Below are 20,009 nucleotides of genomic sequence, written 5' to 3'. Positions count from 1 at the left end.
AGAGCCACTCAATCACTTAGTGACAGTCATTTATAAAAGCCTGCGAATAGAGTTTTTTTCGAGAAAGAAGATGTCCGACCTGGTCTTGTTGTATTCGGACAAACCAGAAAAGTTTTCGGACATTCATTATGTTGACCTTTTTTTTAAATTACTGTACTAATCTTAAGCTACAGAATTATAAGTATTTGAATTGCCCGATCGTCACGTCCGGACGCAGGGAGAATTTATTCGGACAAGGGAAAATTTTAGTTAGATATTGTCCTGTGACCAACCTTTATCATTCACCCGATGTATTTTATACGTACCAGTATCAAAAGGAAAGTGATATAAAACAACAGAATCACTGAGACTAGAATGTAGTAGCCAACATTTGCCGGTATTTGTTGCTATAGACAAAATAAAGAAAGAACAAAACATAAGAGATTTTGCATTTTACACTATTTCCTCAGTGATTATACTACAAAACCGATACAATAATACTGTAAACAAATAGAATAACTGCTAGTCGACAATTTGTCATTGTCTTCAATAATCTGACAAATAACTAGCCATGCCAAGCTATGCCTAAGAGCGGAGCTCCAGTACAATACATAATTTAATACTTACCACATACTCAATGACGAAGAACAAGTTAATTCCTATAACTAATATTGACAACATCCAAGCCACAGTTTGCATCACCCTGTAAACAAAAACGCAAGCCTTCAGAAAATCTTTTAATTTTTCAACAGAAAGAGTGCGACTCATTATCATTGCAAAATTTGTCTCAAGGATGACTTTTACAAGCTCTAGTTATATATCTAGGAATATTTTTAAACAAAATTCGATTGTTTTGTCCTATTAAGTATCGTCGACAGCTCACTGTTTGTGGAAATTTTACTTGCACATAGAATTTCTTTTCCAAGCATTTGAAAATGGACTACACTGCGCTAAATATAGTTTTTGGTAATCAAACAAAACACTGAGAAAGAAAAAAAGTATTTCAATTGTGAAATCTATGTATTCACCTTCCATTTGTAAAGGATTTCATCAATACTGGATCACCAGTAAACTGTAACACTGGAATTAAAGCAAACGGCAGCTGCAAAAGATAGAAGGAAGCAAGTTACTTAGAATCCAACAAAATTAGACAATGTTGGGCGCCTCAGTGCCATCTCAATGATCTATAAACCACATCATAGAGTCTTGTACATTGATAACACATTCTACATTGCTTCTAGTGTTTTATTCTATTGAAGTCCACTTGTACGTGGAAATTCTCATCTTGTGCCTGCCATACATAGCGTCTGCTACCAGGACGTTTTTGGAGCAGGGCTGGGATGGGGAAGGCAAAATTATTGTAACAACACATGTGATATTGTTATTGATATATGAAACAAATCATATATGAACTGCGGAAATGAAATGAAAATGAAGAAATGATCGTCGCAGTGAACGCAATTTATGCAATTGCGTAAAGAAGCCTGGAAAAAAAATTCAGGCCTTCAACGGGGTTTGAACCTGAGACCTCGCGATTACCGGTGCGATGCTCTAAGCTTGACCCATGCAAGAATAGCTTTAAAGAATTCTGGGCTATTTATTCAACATGTCTTGATTAACAAAAGTAAATACCACGCAACCGGGTAATAACTGCGCGCCGCGCGTTCAACTTTTTGTAGTGGTTGTTCTAAAACGTGACCACACCGTTACAACTACATCTGAACAGAAGACGTGTTGGATACAAAGTTTAAAATTAATGTTTCTTCATCAGAACACACCTGCAAACTCTGCAAAACGTTAAGGAAATCATTCATTCCAGTCAAGTCCTCAACACCTTCAAAAAATGCTACAAGAAGAGTGGGACCAATGGCGATTGATCTGGTAAACAACACTCGCTTCCAACGAGCCCAAGAAATCTTCAAGAAGCCCTGCATAATTAAGACAGAAGAGTGTTCAACATGGAGAGACAACTACGACAGGTCTTGGATTTGAATACATTATGGGGCCTTTACTTTCTAACCGCCTAACAAACAAAGTCGGCGAGAGCCCCTTTTTCTTTGCATAATTATGTAGTTCCCTTGAAGCCGCCCAAGCCCCAACTTTCGTGCTAGTGAGCTCGTCTACTGGTTTTTCCAGTGTGAGCATTAATCAAGCTAGTGGTTAAGAGGGAATTTTAAGTTGGGGCGTCCAAATTACAAGTCCAGCACTCTAGTCACTCCATGATTGTGAAATTGGAACAAAAGTTTATTATCATAACTTGAATGAAAACGTTACCTCCATAGCAAACTGTCCAGAGTAAGTTCCCTAGAAAGAAAGACAAACAAACTTTCAATTTCCTCAGAGGTCCATTAAAATAGGCTCTTGACCAACTGCATGTGGCTACAGGTAGTTAATAAATGAAGACATTAAAAGAATTTGTATTTATCAATGTGAATATTTTTTCCTAACTTTCATGACTTTCCAGATTTCCCATGACCAGCACAGACCCTGGTATTTTATGTAAAAAATTAAACCAAAATAATATCTCCCCATGAAGTGAGTGTTTTTTTTGGTAGATTCAGTGCTTGTACATTTGATCTTGGTGAACTTTTGTTTTCAGTCCAGCATTCATAAACATTAACTGAAGGAGTGCAATAATTATTACTATGTCAACTTATCAGAAATCCTGACCAGATTCTGGACAGATTAAGGACATCAACATGGAAATTATGGGGCTACATTGATTGCCATCTACTCACACAATCGCAATTCTAGCCCCCACCACCCTGGTCAGAGGCCACTAGTTGACAGACTGCAAGCAGTCTCTCCTTTTCTTCAGATTTAGCAAGGGGAGAACACGAGCAAGGGAGCGAGAAGCGAGAAACGAGGGCGGCAGTCGTGCCTCTCCTGCCTCGCTCCTTCAGTCATGCGCGTAGTCATTTTTGTGTCAGACTAAGAAAAAAGCGAGACTGCTTGTAGTCTAACTAGTTAATACCAGAGCTTAAAAAAAGTCCTGACTGGTAGTCCTGGACTACGTAGTATATGTTTTTGCTCGGCAAGTTACATTTTAAAGCTCACTTGCCCAATGGGCAAGGATCCATAAAAGGAAATAAAAATTTATTACAAAAACTTCCAAGAAAAGATTACAGTATACAAGCATAATTTAAAAGTCATAATAATAAATCACTCTCCAACAAAATTAATAACAGAAATGAGCAAGAAGTGGCCCTGGGCAAGCAAAAGTGAGAGCTGCTTGCCCACAGGACAAGCTTGAATTCATGTTATTTTTTGAGCCCTGAAATAGACCAGAGGTTTTAGTCATACTGGTAATCTAGATCTGGAGGGGCTGAGGGATTCTCACCGTCATAGTAGAGCTTTGACCAGCGGCTAAGATTCCTATTCCCCAAATATAAAGAGCTGGGGCACCAAACATGCAACCAAGAAACACGCCCTAAAAATAAAACAGACCCTGTGAAGTAAACTGTATGCTGGTGTCTGAAATCCGAAACTCATTAACAAAAGATAAAGTTGTCCAACATAATGCTGAACTGTGATTGACAGGGAAGAATAGGGCAAATGAATGATTCTGCCTAGTCTTTCACCAGAGGCTCAATAAGTGTTTAGGAGAGGGGTGGATATCCTGTGGTTCATTGATGTGACTGATGCATAATTCAACTGAAGGTATTCTTGGTTTGCAACCACGTGACAAGGCAGCCATGCTGGTGGTCAATATAATAGAATTTTTTTTCTTGAAGAATTTACATGAAAATGGTGTTTAGTTCCCAGAGGTTCTTGACCATCAACATGGCTGCCGTGACGTCACATGCAAACCAGCAATACAGTAGCAAATAGCAAATTAATCAATAGACCGTTTTACCGATATGGCAGCCATATTGAATTAATTCGATTTAAGGAGTATTATAGGATGCCCAGGGGGCATGAGCACATTTTGTTTATATTTTTGAGCACTTTTCGGGACATTTTTTCTTAAAGTTTTCTTAGAATAAGATTGTAATGGGAAAAAAGATCCTTGTGCTGTGTTTGGATTGTAATAATGATCGCCTTTTTCTAGTTTAGTATTAGAAGTATGGTCTTTCACTGTATGTTTCTCGGGAAAAAGGCGATCATTATTACATCCAAACACGGCACAAGGATCTTTTTTTGCATTAGAATTTTATTCTAAGAAAACTTTAAGAAAAAATGTCCCGAAAAGTGCTCGAGAATACAAATGAAATGTGCTCATGCCCCCTGGGCAACCTATAATACTCCTTACATCGAATTAATTCAATTTAGCCGTCGTATCGGTAAAAAGGTCAATTAGCCTGTATATGACTCCTTACCCCTTTGTACAGATCTCCTTGTATGGTTGAATTCCAGAAAATCTGAAAATAGTATAGAATAACATTTTATACTAGTTCGGGAGACTGTTAACAGTTATCATTTACATCGTTCATGTGACGATAGATGCCATGATAAAATGAATCAAGGTTGTATGCACTCACCAGTTCAAAGACTCATGTAGGAAAAAATAAAATTAATAGTGATTTCTATTTCAATCAAAATATTTCTCCATTTTCAATTGAGATAAATCCCTTGGCTTATAATTTATAATGAGTTAGCATTGACAAAATCTGCATGACGTTTGCTACGGAAAGAGAGACACAAGGCACAGTGGCTTAGCTAATTTTGGCAAGGCAGGTCTGGAAAAAATGGCGAAGATTTCACATGTTATGGGAAGTCTAAGCAGTCATGTAAAAATAGCTGTCAAAAACACAAAGCATAAGGGTAGACAAAAATACAATGCCATGGATGACAACAACCAGGGCCAGGTTATGAGAAATGAGGCATTTCAGTCACGGCAAAGGAGAAATACTGAGTGAATCAAGAGTGAAAGCCATGTAGCACTGGCACAAACTTATGCAAAGCACCGTTTTAGAACAAAAGTGTTTTGACCTTTGATCTATCTCGCCTGTACTCCCTAACCCTTGGTTACTACTAGTATTTTATTGTAAGAGCTGAGAGGCGAGAATTCCTCGTCAAATCCTTAACTGGGAGCATAGCCAAAAATAACTACTTACAGAAGGATCTTTGATGTCATCAACATTGAAAATTGAATCTTGGCTAATATTGTGTCTTAGGCAGTTACTGTACTAAAAAATATAGAAAATAAGCGTGTTCAAATTATTATAAAAAATTCTCATAAACAAAATATAACATGGCAAACATCACCAACAATCACAGACAAAGGCTTTAAACAAAAAGTGACTGCACAAGATCCCCAAAAAGCCAATACATTGTTGGAATTTGGTAAAATTCCACATCCTATGCAGTTACTTATTCCATACAGTTTTCCTTTGCTGCAGATGTTTGTTACAACGTGTATTGTTTGTTTTTTGTTTTGACTTCCTTGTTTAAGACAGACTTAAGCACATTTACCAAAATCTGCTACCACACCATCACAAAGTTAATGTGAATGTAGGTTAATTTCAAGCAAGTTTCACGGATCAGTCTAAATCTTCTGTTTCTTCTAAATTTTCTGATACATAAACAAAACATATGCCTGCTAGCTGAAATCCCTTGTGTTTCTAAACATGCACACAAAACAAAACAATTATACCTACAGTGTTTTAAAACTTACCACCTGATGATAAGTTTTCCCATAAAAAGCCTAAAGGAGCAGAAAAAAAATGTTACCGAGCATAGAGGACATCGTTGATACAAAAACGTTCAGCATTTTAAGTAGGAGAAAACAAAACTTGCTTAAAGCTGACTAACAGGTAGATGGGCTTATAAGAGAAAGTTCAAGGTACATGTATGAGATCAATTTAGATTTCTGGGAAACTACCCACCTACCCCTCCCCTACACTAACATTAACACTTACTTCTCACTTAGGGCAAAATGATTGCTTAGGGGAGGGGTAGGTGGGCAGTTTCCCTTAAAGCAAAATAGATCCCATGTATTTCTGTCTGCCAGGCATTATATCAAACTTTACAAACAACAAAAGTGTGGTTTTCCGCTGGCCGAGGAACAAAAGAAGCGGAAAACGTTTTTCTCACACGCGGCTGGGAGTTTGGGTTCGAGTCTGCATGGGGTCTTCAGGTCACATGGCATTTCAGAGTTGCCTTCCCCCCACTGACTGTTGCATGGTAGGCTTGGCATGGTTCCCAGTTGTGTGTGAAAAATGAACTTTGAAAACCTGTTAGGATAACAATTTTTGCAAAATCCACAATATCAATGCAGTCTGTTTCAGTCTTTTTCAAGTCTTTCCATATGTTCCTCTATTTGTATTTGCAGTGATATAACTTATTAACCTTCTTTTCATGTTTAGAGCAGTTATTTCTCTGTTTTACTCAGTTGGGTGGAGGTTCCCACTCCCGGAGGGGAGGGGTACTGCCATATATGGGCTATATAGCTATATGCCGCTGTGAAGGGTATGGTTTTCGAGCAGTTTACTCTGGGACAGGGTATATAAATCAGAGACTTGAAGTTGGTTGAAGATTATAGTCTAGACTTGGGAAACCGGGAATTGCCACTCAAAAACATAAAATCTGCAACTTTCAATTTACGTAACTCAGCCTAAAAGCTACTCCAGGATAGGGAGGGATTTGGGCAGTTTAGTCTAGTATAGGGTCACAAAATTCAGCTGAACTAGCTCTGGTATAGGCTAAGGGTTCTTAGGTTCCAGGGTCTCAGCACACACAACCACCCAAAAATTCCTAAAGTACCTCCCCAGTTCCCACTGTTTGAATTTTGATAAATTTCGTGACAAAGCTCAATTCTTTAATACAGATTTGACTGCATGGTGCATAAAAGTACCGTAATTGACCTAATAAACGCCCACGTCCAAATAAAGTCCTCTTATCTAATAAACGCCCCCTCTATGTTGTTTAAATTGTATCAGATGCCCCTCTCTAATAAACGCCCCCCCTCTGGGAATTGCTTCAAAATATGAGGAATTAGCAAATAGGAGCAAAATCAGTCAATTCTTTCAGTTTCTTGCTTGATTAACAAGACTTTGCACATTTCATTTTGTGAAGGTCAAGTTCAAAGTAATGATAGACTAATGATGGCAACACAATAACCCTCAGCGAGGATTCTGACTTTGATGTTGGGATTTGAAAGCATGATATGGATCTCTAGATGAAGTTCAACTATTACTGTCTTGATGGAGTGGATATTCCGCTACTTTTAAACTCTCTTGATATTTTTTGCTGAAAGCAGATTAGTTTTGTTGAGCTTGTTACAGTTATGAGAATAAACACCTTTCTCTTTTTAACAGCTCCTATCTATTAAGGTGATTCCCTGGTTTTGCACTGCGCATCTCTTACTGCGCATAACAAGATGGCCGCCGTAAAAAAGAGTATGTGAAGTAACATTATTAAAAATAAAGTTGACTGAAGAGAAACGCTATTGGGATTTTTGCTTGCTGTTGTTTCTTGCCGAGGTGAGACTCAACGTGTTGGAGATGTGCATAACGTAAGCAGTACACGTGTTGCTGAGTTCGACTTCATCTCAGGGAACTTTGATAGTGGGTGTTTAACTTGTGCTTACTCACTTTTGATTTTCATTTAAACGCTTTCTTTATCACATTGTGTCCTAAATGTGATATCTCGATGTAAATTCTGTAAAAACTGATTTTTTAATACTTTCTTCCCTCTTTCACATACATTCTATTTTGAAACTCGCCCCAGTCCTCTCTCAAGAATCAGAGAAAATGCATTTGGTGTGCACTTTCTGCAGCTCTACCGCAAAAACGAGTACGGTGACCCCCACTTTTTATAAGAACAGTGCTTTCTTTCGATGAGAAAAAAATTGGCACAAATCTATGTTCAGTTTTTTGGCAGTTTTACTAAATTTTACGGATTGAGCTATCACGGGTTGAATAGTGTGTGTCCAATTTAATTCTACTTTGGAGTGTAAAGTAAAAACAAGGGCATTAAAAGGCATTTTTCTGGTACATAAGTGGATAAACAATACATTAAAGTCAAATTTTACGCAATACCACATGCATCATCGAAAAAATCTCTCCTTTTTGTCTAGTTTTGGGATGCCCGCGGTTTTTGTAAAAGGGTCCTAAATAGCCGTATTTGTCAGCATTGTGACGTCAAAACGAGCACGGTGACCCCCACTTTTTATTAATTTTTTATCATCTTCTTGACTTGTTACATCAGTGTACCAAGTTTCATCTACAGTCTATGTTAGGTTCTTTTACTAAGGAATCACCTTAAATGCTGCTGCTTGGACCCCTAAAATTAAATAGATGCCCTGGACATTTATTGGTCATTTAAGGTTTGTTGCCTACTAACCTCCGCAAATACTGCAACTACAAATATGTTGATGATCAATGAAACAAACAGGGCAATGGCTGCAGGAACAGTGATACAAAAATATTACATCAGTATCCATCAGTAAACAGCAACCTACCATGACTGAGTGTATGCAGAGGGTAGTAATGAATGGGCGAAGAGTCAAATTGAGCGTCATGTGATCACTCAATCCTCTGCCAAAGGTACTCCTCAGTCTAATCCTGCCAACCACATAGGCTAACAATCATCAAGGGAAGTAGTCATTTTTAGTCCCCAGTTAGGGAAATTACTGTTGGTGAATAACAATCAGCAATCCACAGCTCAGAAGTCCTTACTACAGTCAAAGTGAGTCGAGTAGCATCAGTGGGCCTGTTAAGTAACCTGATTGGTCAATTGAGTCCTGATGTTGGTGTTTAGAGTTTTTATGGCCAATAGCATCATTGCTTAACTAACAAATGACCTCCAATAACTTTGAATTTGAAATGACCAGTCAAGAAACCAACTATTCAGTAGACAGGGGCAGATCCAGGATTTTTTTTAGGAGGGGGTGCACTCGTCTCTTGCTCTACTTCAACACCAATAAACCACACAGTTTTTTTTTTGCAGAATACTGGGGTGGGGGGGTGCGCACCCCCTGCACCCTCCCCCTAGATCCACCCCTGGTAAACTGTTACAAGACGTTATTGTTGTTTCATGTATAAATTTAATCAATTTATGGAATATGTTCTGATTTTATACAAGTATAGAAACTATTACACTTTGCTGTTTTTTTAGAGATGGGTCGCTTGAGAGCATTCATTTGTATCTAACGTTTTCATTGGGAGCAAAACTTTAATCTATAGCGAAATTCCGTTACCCGCTTTTGCTTTTGTTTACCTAGTGTACTTTTGTTTATTTATCTATTTAGTTATATTTAGTTAATTATTTTGTTTTTAATTATGTTATTATACAGTCGCATCACACTTCAACTTAATGTATCTAAGAATCCTCACCTGATTCAATAAAATAATACATATTTGCTTCTTTTACTGCTTTCTGGTTGTTTCTATCAACCTCTCTTGACTGTGGTAGTCATAAAAACACAAAGCAAAAGAAGCCTGTTATCTTTGATGCATTGTAAGACAAAATAGACTGCCATGTTTGTTAATAATTACCCTATCTTCCAGAAACCTTTCATCAAGGTTCAGTGCAACCCGGAACTTAGCCATCTTGGTTTTTTCTCCTGCATGCCTAGATGTTTCAGGATTAGCCATTGGCCACAGGTCAAGGAGACTTAGAAAAGATTGGCTGGATTCTCAATAACCAATTCTAGATTCTAAAACCTCATTATCGGAGAAATTGTGCATGGAGTACCCTGGTTACCAGGCACAATTTAAGTGCAGTTTCTGGTTTCGGTCAAATCTTCATAGTGAACTGCTTTTTCACTCCCACCAATTCAAGCAGCTGACCCTGAAGGACCCTTTGGCCAAGGAGAAAAAATTTCTGGTACCCTGGGTGAGCTGTAGTAACTTTATCGAATTGCGACACAAAACAGACTCAAGTAACTTTTAACAGTCTTGGTTTGTTCATGTGTACAAAGTGGTATCTGAGGAATAAGCAAGGAAATACCATACTGATGATGCATCACTACCCAGATCTCGATAGTGCTTCAGATTGGACAAAGCAAATATTTTAACAAATCAGAAGCACCTCCCAGATGTGGGTAATGATGCATCATCACGATGGAATTTCTATGCTAACTTTTGTCTGGGCTAATTCACTACCTTTACTAAAGCTGAGTGTAGATACATGTTATGAGGCATGATCACGGCTCCAACAATTCCCACAGCCTACCACAAAAGAAACAAAAAGAAAAATAGTAAATTTAATTTTTGTATTTTTGTTGCCCCTAATTCTGCTTACTGATAATGAGAGAGCCAATAACAAATCCTTGTTTGAATCAGAAAACAATCATATGATTAAAAATCAACATAAAATTCTAACATAATATAACTGCCAGCAAGCCCAGGCCCCACCTTAACCCACAAGAGCTTGCTCACAGGCTAACTCTAACACTGTGAAAATAATCATCTTGACAATTTTATTACACCGGCAGATACAGTAAACTGTCAATTAGCAGTACCACAATGCTTCTCAAGTTTATGTTTAGTGCTTAAACAAGAGATCAAAATAATTATCGTTCGGTTCTAATCTTAATTTCAAATGTACTTTACCTGCATAATACTATCCTTATCACAATTTTCACACCAAGGTATAAAAAGGCCTTTAACAACCTCACCCTGATTTGCGGCAACTGTGACATACTGAAATAAAAAAGAAGAAACACAAAATACAATTTTAAACAAAGTTGCAGATTGTATTTTATGCTTGACATAAATATTATTATTGTTGAGGCTGAGCAATTAAAATAATTTTATTACTAATTTATTAACAGACTACTTTTCACCAAGATTTTACGATGCCCAGTATATAAAATTTATAGATATACAGTACACCGTGTTAAATATCCCCACTGAGTGCTGTCAGGAGTCCAATATGGAGATTCTAAAGGCTTTATTCTACTTCTATTAACCCTTTAAGTCCCAATATCCACATACAAATTCTCCAAACTGGTCTCCATACATTTCCATAAAGAATAAGTAAAGAGAATTTGATACAAGAACAAGGCATTTTCTCTTTGCTGATTATTTATTAATTCTCATAACCATTTCTCATGACCATCTATGGATATCCTGAGGAGAAAGTTGATGTTGATCACTATTGGGGCTTACAGGGTTAAGGGTTTTCGATTACAAAGAAGAGACTAAATCACCTGACAGTGAGCTATAGTTCATTGTTCCTGTGCTTACTCAATTAACAGTAGTCATGCAACTAACTAACATAACACAACATAACATTGCACAATGTAACACCCTGTTAAGTGAAACCACACAGCAAACCTCATATCCAAATGCTATGGCCATTACTGATATTAAAAACCCAAAAAAGGCCTCTAGCTTTCTAAGACCTGAAAAAGAAAAAAAAAGACGGAAAAAAATTTGAAACTACAGTATAAGACATACATAGCCTCTACAATCATTTATGATATTAAAACGGCCAGAACCAGTCTTGACTAGAACAGCATTACTCTTGAGATTACTAAGGACTGTTGGGGGCTAAAGTTGTGTTAAATAATATCATGAGAGTGTCAAAATCAGAAAGGAAGGGCAAGGGGCAGACAGTATTTAGAGGAGAAAATTTGCTTTGTCCAATCAGAACCACTATCCATGTACACATTACACATACAAATTCCATATACAATACCATACACAATACCAGTCACCTACACTCTAAGTATTGTAGCACACTAAAATTTTCATAATAATGACATACCACATACCATATTTATCAAGAAATAAGAAGATGAAAGTGTCTGTGATGGTTATAAGCACTCCACCATACAAAGGGATTCTAGTGATGAAACAATAGTGAGGATTAACTTGTGTACATGCAATTTCAAGAAAAATAACAAAAACCATTTTAATACATAATATCCATTAGAATAATGTTTGTTTTGCAGGAGACCTTGACCTGATAACATGAGTATGTACTTTTCCCCTGCTAAGGTGTGAATATATCAGGAAATTATGAAAAATAATTACTATTATTTTAATAAGAATATTAAATTTGGTTAAATGTAATTTAACTAAGTTAACCACCATGAGCTTAGCGGTCAAGCCGTCCACGAGCTTAGCGGTCAAGCAGTTCACATGCTTAGCGGTCAACAGTTCACAAGCTTAGCAGTTAAGCGGTCCACAAGTTTATTGGTCCACAAGTTTTAAAAGCGGTCCACAAGCTTAGTGGTCAAGTGGCCCACAAGCTTAGCGGGCATCCAGCGGTCAATCCCATAAGTGCAGGCTCACATGGTATGTGGTAGCTTTGTACACTGCTAGGTTCTACGAGTTCTTCATTGAGCGTTTGTGCAGTGGTCTGTGGAGTGGTTCATTTAGCATCTCCCCCCCTCCCATCCTCCCATCCCTTATTTTTCTTCCTTCCACTGTTTCATCAGTGTGACGGGTGCCTGGAATAGGGGCTCACGGCTGGGTCGCGGGGGTTTGCCAGCAATGGAGGCTGTATTCTATCTAGGGGCTGGCTGGCCGCAGTGGAAGCCCCTGGGTATCCAAGGCACCCACCTTCCACTTAAGCAAGGTAGTTGGTTAATAATTCATTCCTGTTTAACAAGCAAAGTAATACAAATTTAATTAACATATCAACAGTATACTACTTACTTTCCATTTGATAAGAGGTTAAAGGCTATTGCCGTACCAATTACTTCCTACAGACACAAAAGAATATTTTTGTTTTAACTATAATATTTCGTAAGCAAAAATGTACACCTTGTTCACTAACAGCATACATTCTTAAATGTAATTGACCCTCTCAATTTTTTTTTACATTTTGACATGGACAAGCTCAGTAATGTTGCTTAGTGTGGAAGTGATATAATAGCCAGCTTATTTCACCAACATTTTTGAGTGACTGATGTCGACGAGAAGGGAACTTTTTGCATCCTTAGGCAGTGGTTTGGTTGAAACTCTCACATTTAACTGTCTTTATAAGAGAAGTGAAACTTAGAAACAAATTTCTTAGCGTCAAGGCACATAAAAAGAACCAAGGCCTCACTTCTGGTTGGATATACCACAGATACACCCCTACAAATAAGTTGCGGCCTTTAAGATAAATTGAGGGCACACATAAGTCTGGAAAATTTTGCCCAGGTTAGGTTAACTGAAGTGAAGTGAAGTTTTTGCTTGCTTCAGACCTACACCTAATTGCAATAACGTTGTCATAGAAAAAAGCAAAAAGCAAAAAGCAGAAAGCCAAATAGGAATTAATTAGACAAGTGATTTACATTTGCATATTTTAATAATTTAACAATTATTTAAGAAGTCATTCACAATAACAAGAAATAATTCTGTAATTCCGCGCTGTAAGATTCCGCACATGAAACACTGAGGTGTCTAACAAAAGGGTCCTGACAAACGAGGCTTGGTGTGTGGCGCGGGAGAGGAACTGGCGGAGGAACGCCTCACCCTCCCCGCGATGGAAAGTCCTGCCTACACCCCTGATTTGTTGCTTGAAAATTGTGATCTGATGGTGTTGTGCACTACAAACCATACGCAGACTGGCTTCTTTATTTAGCATTAAACGAAAAGACGCGTCGCGTTCCTGGAATTTACCCCAGGCTATATTTATTGAAAAAAATGGAGCCATTTTATCTTTAGTAGTTATTTGATGTACGTTTGTAATTAGAGCACGTTTGAAATCCACTAGATGAATCAGCCTCGAATTGCATTAGAATGACACCAAGAAACTGATGCAAATGATTTTGCTTTCATATTACGTGATTAATATTCAGCTATAAGCGTGTGTGTTGTGAATGTTGAAACCAATGATAATTTAATGCTAATTAATTCCTATTTGGCTTTTTGCTTTTTTCTATGACAACCTTATTGCAATTAGGTGTATCTCTACCAAATGAGGGAAGTTAACTGCTCTTTCCAGCCATGTCAACGGGCACTCATTGACTGGTCCATACAACAACTTCAAAAAATGAAAAACACTTGAATGGTCTATTTGAAAACAACAATAATTTTATTATTTAATTAATTTTGTGCTATTAACAAAAAATTTTAGAAAGATACCTGCATGTCACTGCCGATAATTGCAATCTCAACCATGATCCAGAGAATGATGCGTGGTATCTTAGGGTACTTTTGATAGCAGACCTCAGCAAGATGAAAGCCTACAAAGATTAAAACATTCATGTGAGACACATAATGATGACATAGGAGATAGATAAATAAATAAATAAATATAGTTTTTTTCACTTTCTTGCAGTTAGGAAATACTGAATGAACAAGTGATATGTATACAATCTAAAAATGCTAGGAGTATACAATATTATACTAGTAATCATGTTTAAGAGTATCTGAATGTAAAAAAATTGTTCGCTCTCTTAGTTCTTCTTCTTTTTTTTTTTTTTGATCTTTCACTACCAGATCTTAAATTAGAAGAGACAGTTCTTATTTCAGATTTGGGATTGAGGAATGATATTGGGTTATTGTAATAGCTAGCCATAACAGAGACGTATCGGCAACACAGGGAAACCCTTCTACGATCAACAATCCTACTAAACTCTGCTAAACAAACAAAGACAAAAATAATTTGAGCACTCAGACATAGAAGAGGAGTGTCAGTTACTATGGTGTAGTGATTTCAAAACCTCCCCACAGGGTAGTGTCTGTCATTTTGTCCTTAGAGAAAGGATGCACCAATTTGGCATTAAAGTTTTGCTATTATAGTAGGGTATGCTCCACTTAGGGACGTATCTACGCAGGGGAATAGATGAATAAAACAAAATCAACAGCAACAGAATGTTTAACACTATGGCAAGACAAGAAAACAAACTACCGTGGAGCACTGTACATGTACATGAAATACGTTTAACCCTTCAAGTCTCAAAAGTGACAAACATCAATTTTCTCCCAACAATAATCAATACACAATCAAGAGAATTAGTTGTGAGAATTAATGAAATAATCACCTAAGAGAAAATGCTTTGATCTTTTATCAAATTCTCTCAACTTGTTATTTATGAAAATAGATCAGTTTTGAGAATTTGTATGTGGATACTGGCACTTAAAGGGTTAGTTTATGGACCCTGGTACAATTTGTCTTGACCTACCTGTAACAGTTCCCAGTCTTAGAGACAATCTCTGATGATTAAAAAGAAGTAATGATCAGTGCATAGACGTGAAAGATTACAGACAGAAAGGCCTTGGAAATAACCCTACTTCCCCCACACCCTGTGCCCAACCCTTTAAAATTAATAACAGGGGACTATTCTAGTGCTCACAACAATGTTTTGTTTAGAAATAAAAAGCAGTATAAAATGATATCAAAGGGAAAACTTGGTCACATGGTACACCTGTACATAGTAACGTTTCCTGTTTGCTGTCAACATGACCAAAATCTCTCTGATGATATATTGGTTCTCCCCCATTTGACAATGTTATGGCACATGAGAAGTTCCCCTACCCCCCTCCCCCAACTATGTAGCCTGTCAATCAAACCTTAGTTACCTTAGTTTCAACCAACAGCTGACCATTGGCTGTTATGGTGCTGGGAAAGGGTAAGTTTATTTCTCAACAATATTAATATTAAAAGTAGGTTGAGTTTGATCATCCGGATGAACGTAGTCCTGAATAACTGTTGTTGTTGACAGTGACTGACATTTCGACAACCTGTGCGGTAGTCATCTTCAGAGTCAAAGTGAGTTGTATCACGTCAGTTGATGGTATTAAACTCTGGTTAGTGACCTGATTGGTCAATTACGTCCCGATGACATTAGTAAGTAGTCCTTGACATTAGTAAGTACTTGCTGTAAAGTGTTATTGGTTTGTGCGCAACACGTATATTGTAAGGTAATGTCAAGGACAAAGACAAACCGGAGGACAGACAGGGAGCAGTATCCAAGATCAAATGCTGCGACTACCATGCTCCTTACATTGGTGAAACTGGCAGAAACCTTGGCATGTGAATGACCGAACACCAATGAGCGACAAGAAATGGTAACGTCAACAATCACATTGCTAAACACCATTTACAGGCAAAACATCAAATCAACTGCGACTCTGCGACATGTATTACGTATTCTACAGACTACTATCAATGACTTACTTACAAAGCTGGTTTACTAACTTAGATCAAATGCCATTGAATCGTAGTCAACAGTTACCGGCACCACACAAACGACTGATTGATGAAATCAAGCAAAACTAGCTAAGACAGAACAACTGGAGAACTTACAATCTGACTAACAATAGACAACTCTTTAGCTGTGACAACAGATGGATCGAAACGCACCAATTACATTATGAGTCTTCATAGCCAATGACGTCACGGCTTAACTGACAGATGACCAATAACATCGCGATGTAATTGACCAATAACCAGAGTATAATACCATCAACTGGTGTGATACAACTCACTTTGGTTCTGAAGATGACTACCGCACTGGTTGTCGAAACGTCAGTCACTGTCAACAACAACAGTCCTATTCAGGACTACGTCCACCCAGATGATCACACACAACCTACTTTTGAAATGACTCTTGGATTCACACCTTTCACAGTATTAATATTGGTTATACCTGCATGAGAAGTCCCATGAAGGTTGAACACATAAGAACCCAAAGCAGCTGTGAATAAAATTATAAACAAAACTACTTCGTTATCATGACAAACTAGTGACATGCTTGACTGTATAGCCTTCCAGCCCAAAAGTAATTTGTACCTACCAGTGATTTTGTCACAATTTGCTAACAGAGAGTCCTCGGACTCATCTTATGAAAAATTATGATTCCCAGTCCAGAATCAATGCGTTGCAGTTCAAAAAACAATGGTTGCTCACTCCTATATTTAAAGATGCCACAACCCTTTTGAAACCAGACTATCGCATTTAATCTGTAGAACATTATCAATAGAAAGCACTTATCTCCGTTACACATAAAAGTCAGTGTACTGAAATCAAATTACAGTCTTACAGTGAAAAAAATAGAAAACAGTAACGCTGTCACATTCTCGTGGAACCCACATTCATTCCAGCAAGGTAGTTGATCGATGCCCTTTCCTGCAACTTTTGGTGTCTCCCATTACACCCAAGCATATCCCTATTTTTGGCAGGATCACAACGACTTCACCTGCACATGACCTCATTACCTTAAATTTTGCAACTGCTCCTGACTGCAGATCAGACTCAATGTTTCCTGGATCAAGGTAAGCTATGCTCATTAAAAATCCAGGACCTGTGAATGCCCATAAGCGACGGAAACTGAATTTGTATCCCTGCAAGAGGAAACAGAATGTATCATACATTACCTCAAACAGCACCAAAACAAGGGAACATACATGTCATGTATTTATACTTAAGTCATTTATATCTAGTCCTCTTCAGTCTTAGCAAGAGCTTTAACCCTTTAAGCCCCAATATCCACATACAAATTCTCCAAACTGATCTCTATACATTTCCTTAAAGAATAAGTTGAGAGAATTTGATAAAAGATCAAAGCATTTTCTCTAAGGTGATCATTTTATTAATTCTCATAACCTCATCTCTTCACATTGTATGGATATCATGAGGAGAAAATTGATGTTGGTCACCATTGGGACTTAAAGGGTTAACAAGATCTTTAGCATGTATCATACTATACATAGAACAACACTAACTCTTGAGACCACCAGTAACTCCCACATTCATCACAGGTTTGAAGCAACAACTTAAATTCTACAATCAAAGTAAAATCTGTTCTCGATTTCAGTATCTTTTTAATATGTATGTGCCACCTCTCAAGAAAGACAATGCTATTTTCATATGTAGAGAAAGATGGTGGCTTGTAATACTGATCAATTAATACAGTTTGAGCATTAGGATGTGAGTTGGTCATTTTATAACAAGGATGTGACAACATGTTGCTGTCAGTGGACCTGAATGGCTGTATTAAGGTTCTCCATAAAGGCTATTTTCCTAAATTGTTTTTTCGAAAAGTGTGCGGGATATTTGATGATCCCTGTTATTTGAAGATTTTGGTTGTTAAGGAGAACTAATATTATAACTAAAACAGAAATAAAGCAACTGAAACCTTATATGTATCAGTTAATTTCATTCAAAATCATTCTCCACCTCAACCTCTTGGTAAAACTAAGCATGCAAGTTGTGTTTGTCTCTCAGAAATTTAAGAACTATGGTTGGAGGGTCTTTACACTGGGTACCAGAGGTTTTTTCTTGTGTGCGACAAGGAGCTTCATCCAACAGAAAGAAAAAACCTCTGGTGCAGAGCGCCTTGATTTACCATGCTAGATGAACATTGACCTTGTCTCTAATCTGTCAATCAAACCGGCACTAAAAAAGTGATTTCCAAGGGAGGAACGACGCACTCCAGCCCGAAGAGTCACATTATCTTTAGACAAACAAGCTGGAGTTTTAAAAAAATCATCATTGCTCAAAGAGCAATCTTGACTGAGTCACAGTGCAGTTCTCCATAATTTAGGTAGCTTCAGTTTAAGCTGCAATCCATTCTTTGAAAATTGGATCTATAAATCACTATCCGTGAGAATTTAACATCCTGCGAAAACTACTAACGAGCTGGGCCCAGCATGACAGAACATTACAGGAAACCTTCACCTTCACGGACAAAGAAAATTGCTTTTAGTTTTTCAGATCCAGGAGGCACTTTGAAGAAAATTAAATGACCTAAAAGTTTATTTAGCCACAATGAAGAATGTTACGTTTCAAGAAGTCAAAGAAAATGCTATTGCATCAGATGGCAAATCATGCCGACCAGAAACAAATCGTAGAAAATCCATGTGAGTGCCATGACTTCTCAGTATGAAACAAGCACCGAAAATAATGCACATACGTAGAAACCTCCAGAGCATAATCTACCGGCTAGACCAAAAATTCATTGGAACAAGCAGCATTTTGATTTTCCATAGCTGGTCGGCAAGACCGCCAATATGTCTTTTCCTTGAATTTCATTCACAATGCTCTCTCTTAGTTCCACACTTATTTCCTCCACACCATCGAATGTTCCAATGACTTCGGCTATTGCCTTATCCAAGAGATGGGCTCCTGCCTTATCTAAATCTTCCGTTCGTACACAGACTGGTTCGTAGAGGCATCTGATATTTCTAATTCTCTTCCAAGAAGTGAAACCATATGTGATGTGTGCTTGTATTGTTTAGATTTGATCTTTGTCACCTTCAAACCACCTGCGCCCCAATCACGCACCTATTGTGATCATAATCCAATCAGAGCATTCGAAACACTCGCCATCTCCAAGGAACCAATCAGCAAAACATCCAGAGTCTGGATGTTTTGGTATAAGCGGGGTTGGCATTGGCTTGGTGCTATCAAAGGGATGGCCCTCTGGTCCAGAGGCTTTTTGCGCAGGTGATTTTTGAAGACTTGACCAAAACTGGAAACCCCGTATGAAAAGCCTCTGGCACCCAGGGGAAGAGGGCCTTACTTGACATTAATTTTATAAATTGTTATTTTCATGGATTAGAAGATGTATCTTGCCCTTTAAAGCATACTATGGTATAATATATAAACAAAACTTTTCAATATTTAATGACTTACATCTTCATCTCTATCTTCTCGAGGTATAGGTATTCTTTGATCAAAGTATGTGCTAGCTATGTCTCTTCTCGCCCCACGTTTTCCTCTGTTGTTGACATCATCCATTTCACCACTTAGCTCATAAGAATTGTCCGAGGTTGCTGTTTCGTTGTCTGTTGCTGTAAAAAAGACAAAATTGAAAAATCTACTTTTTAACTCCAAGCCAAGCTTAGATATTCAAAAAAAGTAATTAGAGCCTCAATAACAAAATCACAGTCACTAAATTGAAATCACCAAGCTGTATCAATCAACTTAACTAGCCAGGGGCCCGTTTCTCGAAAGTCCCGGTAACTTTACGGGCCCGAAATCAAATATTCAAATCGAAATATAAAGAATAAGAGCGCGGGTCCTGGCTAGCAAACTACTCCATTTTGTTTCATTAACTGACAGTTTTATCATGTTAGATGCAAAACTATTGAAACCTTGATCTTTAATGTAAACGGAGACAGCTTACCGGGCCCGTTAATTATCGGGACTTTCGAGAAACGGGCCCCTGGTCTTTTACTAAAAAATAATGAAGGCCA

The 20,009-nt window shown here is 37.7% G+C and overlaps 1 protein-coding gene across 2 annotated transcripts in view; it reads right to left on the bottom strand.

The window, feature by feature from the left end:
- The window catches only part of LOC140930192 (natural resistance-associated macrophage protein 2-like), a 28,351-nt gene that overhangs the window by 3,213 nt on the left and 5,129 nt on the right, over positions 1-20,009 (bottom strand). For both annotated transcript variants that reach the window (XM_073379856.1, XM_073379855.1), the window contains exons 2-22: positions 19,447-19,604; positions 17,028-17,153; positions 16,460-16,507; positions 14,993-15,023; positions 13,950-14,050; positions 12,534-12,580; positions 11,645-11,715; positions 11,205-11,272; positions 10,479-10,568; positions 10,029-10,094; positions 9,258-9,327; positions 8,266-8,324; positions 5,597-5,626; positions 5,037-5,108; positions 4,299-4,340; positions 3,320-3,409; positions 2,254-2,283; positions 1,758-1,907; positions 1,008-1,081; positions 607-682; positions 306-386 (exon numbers count right to left, since the gene is read on the bottom strand). In XM_073379856.1, coding sequence (XP_073235957.1) covers positions 306-386; positions 607-682; positions 1,008-1,081; positions 1,758-1,907; positions 2,254-2,283; positions 3,320-3,409; positions 4,299-4,340; positions 5,037-5,108; positions 5,597-5,626; positions 8,266-8,324; positions 9,258-9,327; positions 10,029-10,094; positions 10,479-10,568; positions 11,205-11,272; positions 11,645-11,715; positions 12,534-12,580; positions 13,950-14,050; positions 14,993-15,023; positions 16,460-16,507; positions 17,028-17,153; positions 19,447-19,604 — 1,580 coding nt within the window. The remainder of the gene's footprint in view (positions 1-305; positions 387-606; positions 683-1,007; positions 1,082-1,757; positions 1,908-2,253; positions 2,284-3,319; positions 3,410-4,298; positions 4,341-5,036; positions 5,109-5,596; positions 5,627-8,265; positions 8,325-9,257; positions 9,328-10,028; positions 10,095-10,478; positions 10,569-11,204; positions 11,273-11,644; positions 11,716-12,533; positions 12,581-13,949; positions 14,051-14,992; positions 15,024-16,459; positions 16,508-17,027; positions 17,154-19,446; positions 19,605-20,009) is intronic.

This window comes from Porites lutea, chromosome 3 (genome assembly GCF_958299795.1).
Source record: "Porites lutea chromosome 3, jaPorLute2.1, whole genome shotgun sequence".
Lineage (NCBI taxonomy): Eukaryota > Metazoa > Cnidaria > Anthozoa > Scleractinia > Poritidae > Porites > Porites lutea.
Note: the sequence above shows the minus strand (reverse complement) of the source record. Positions and strands in the feature narration are given on the sequence as shown.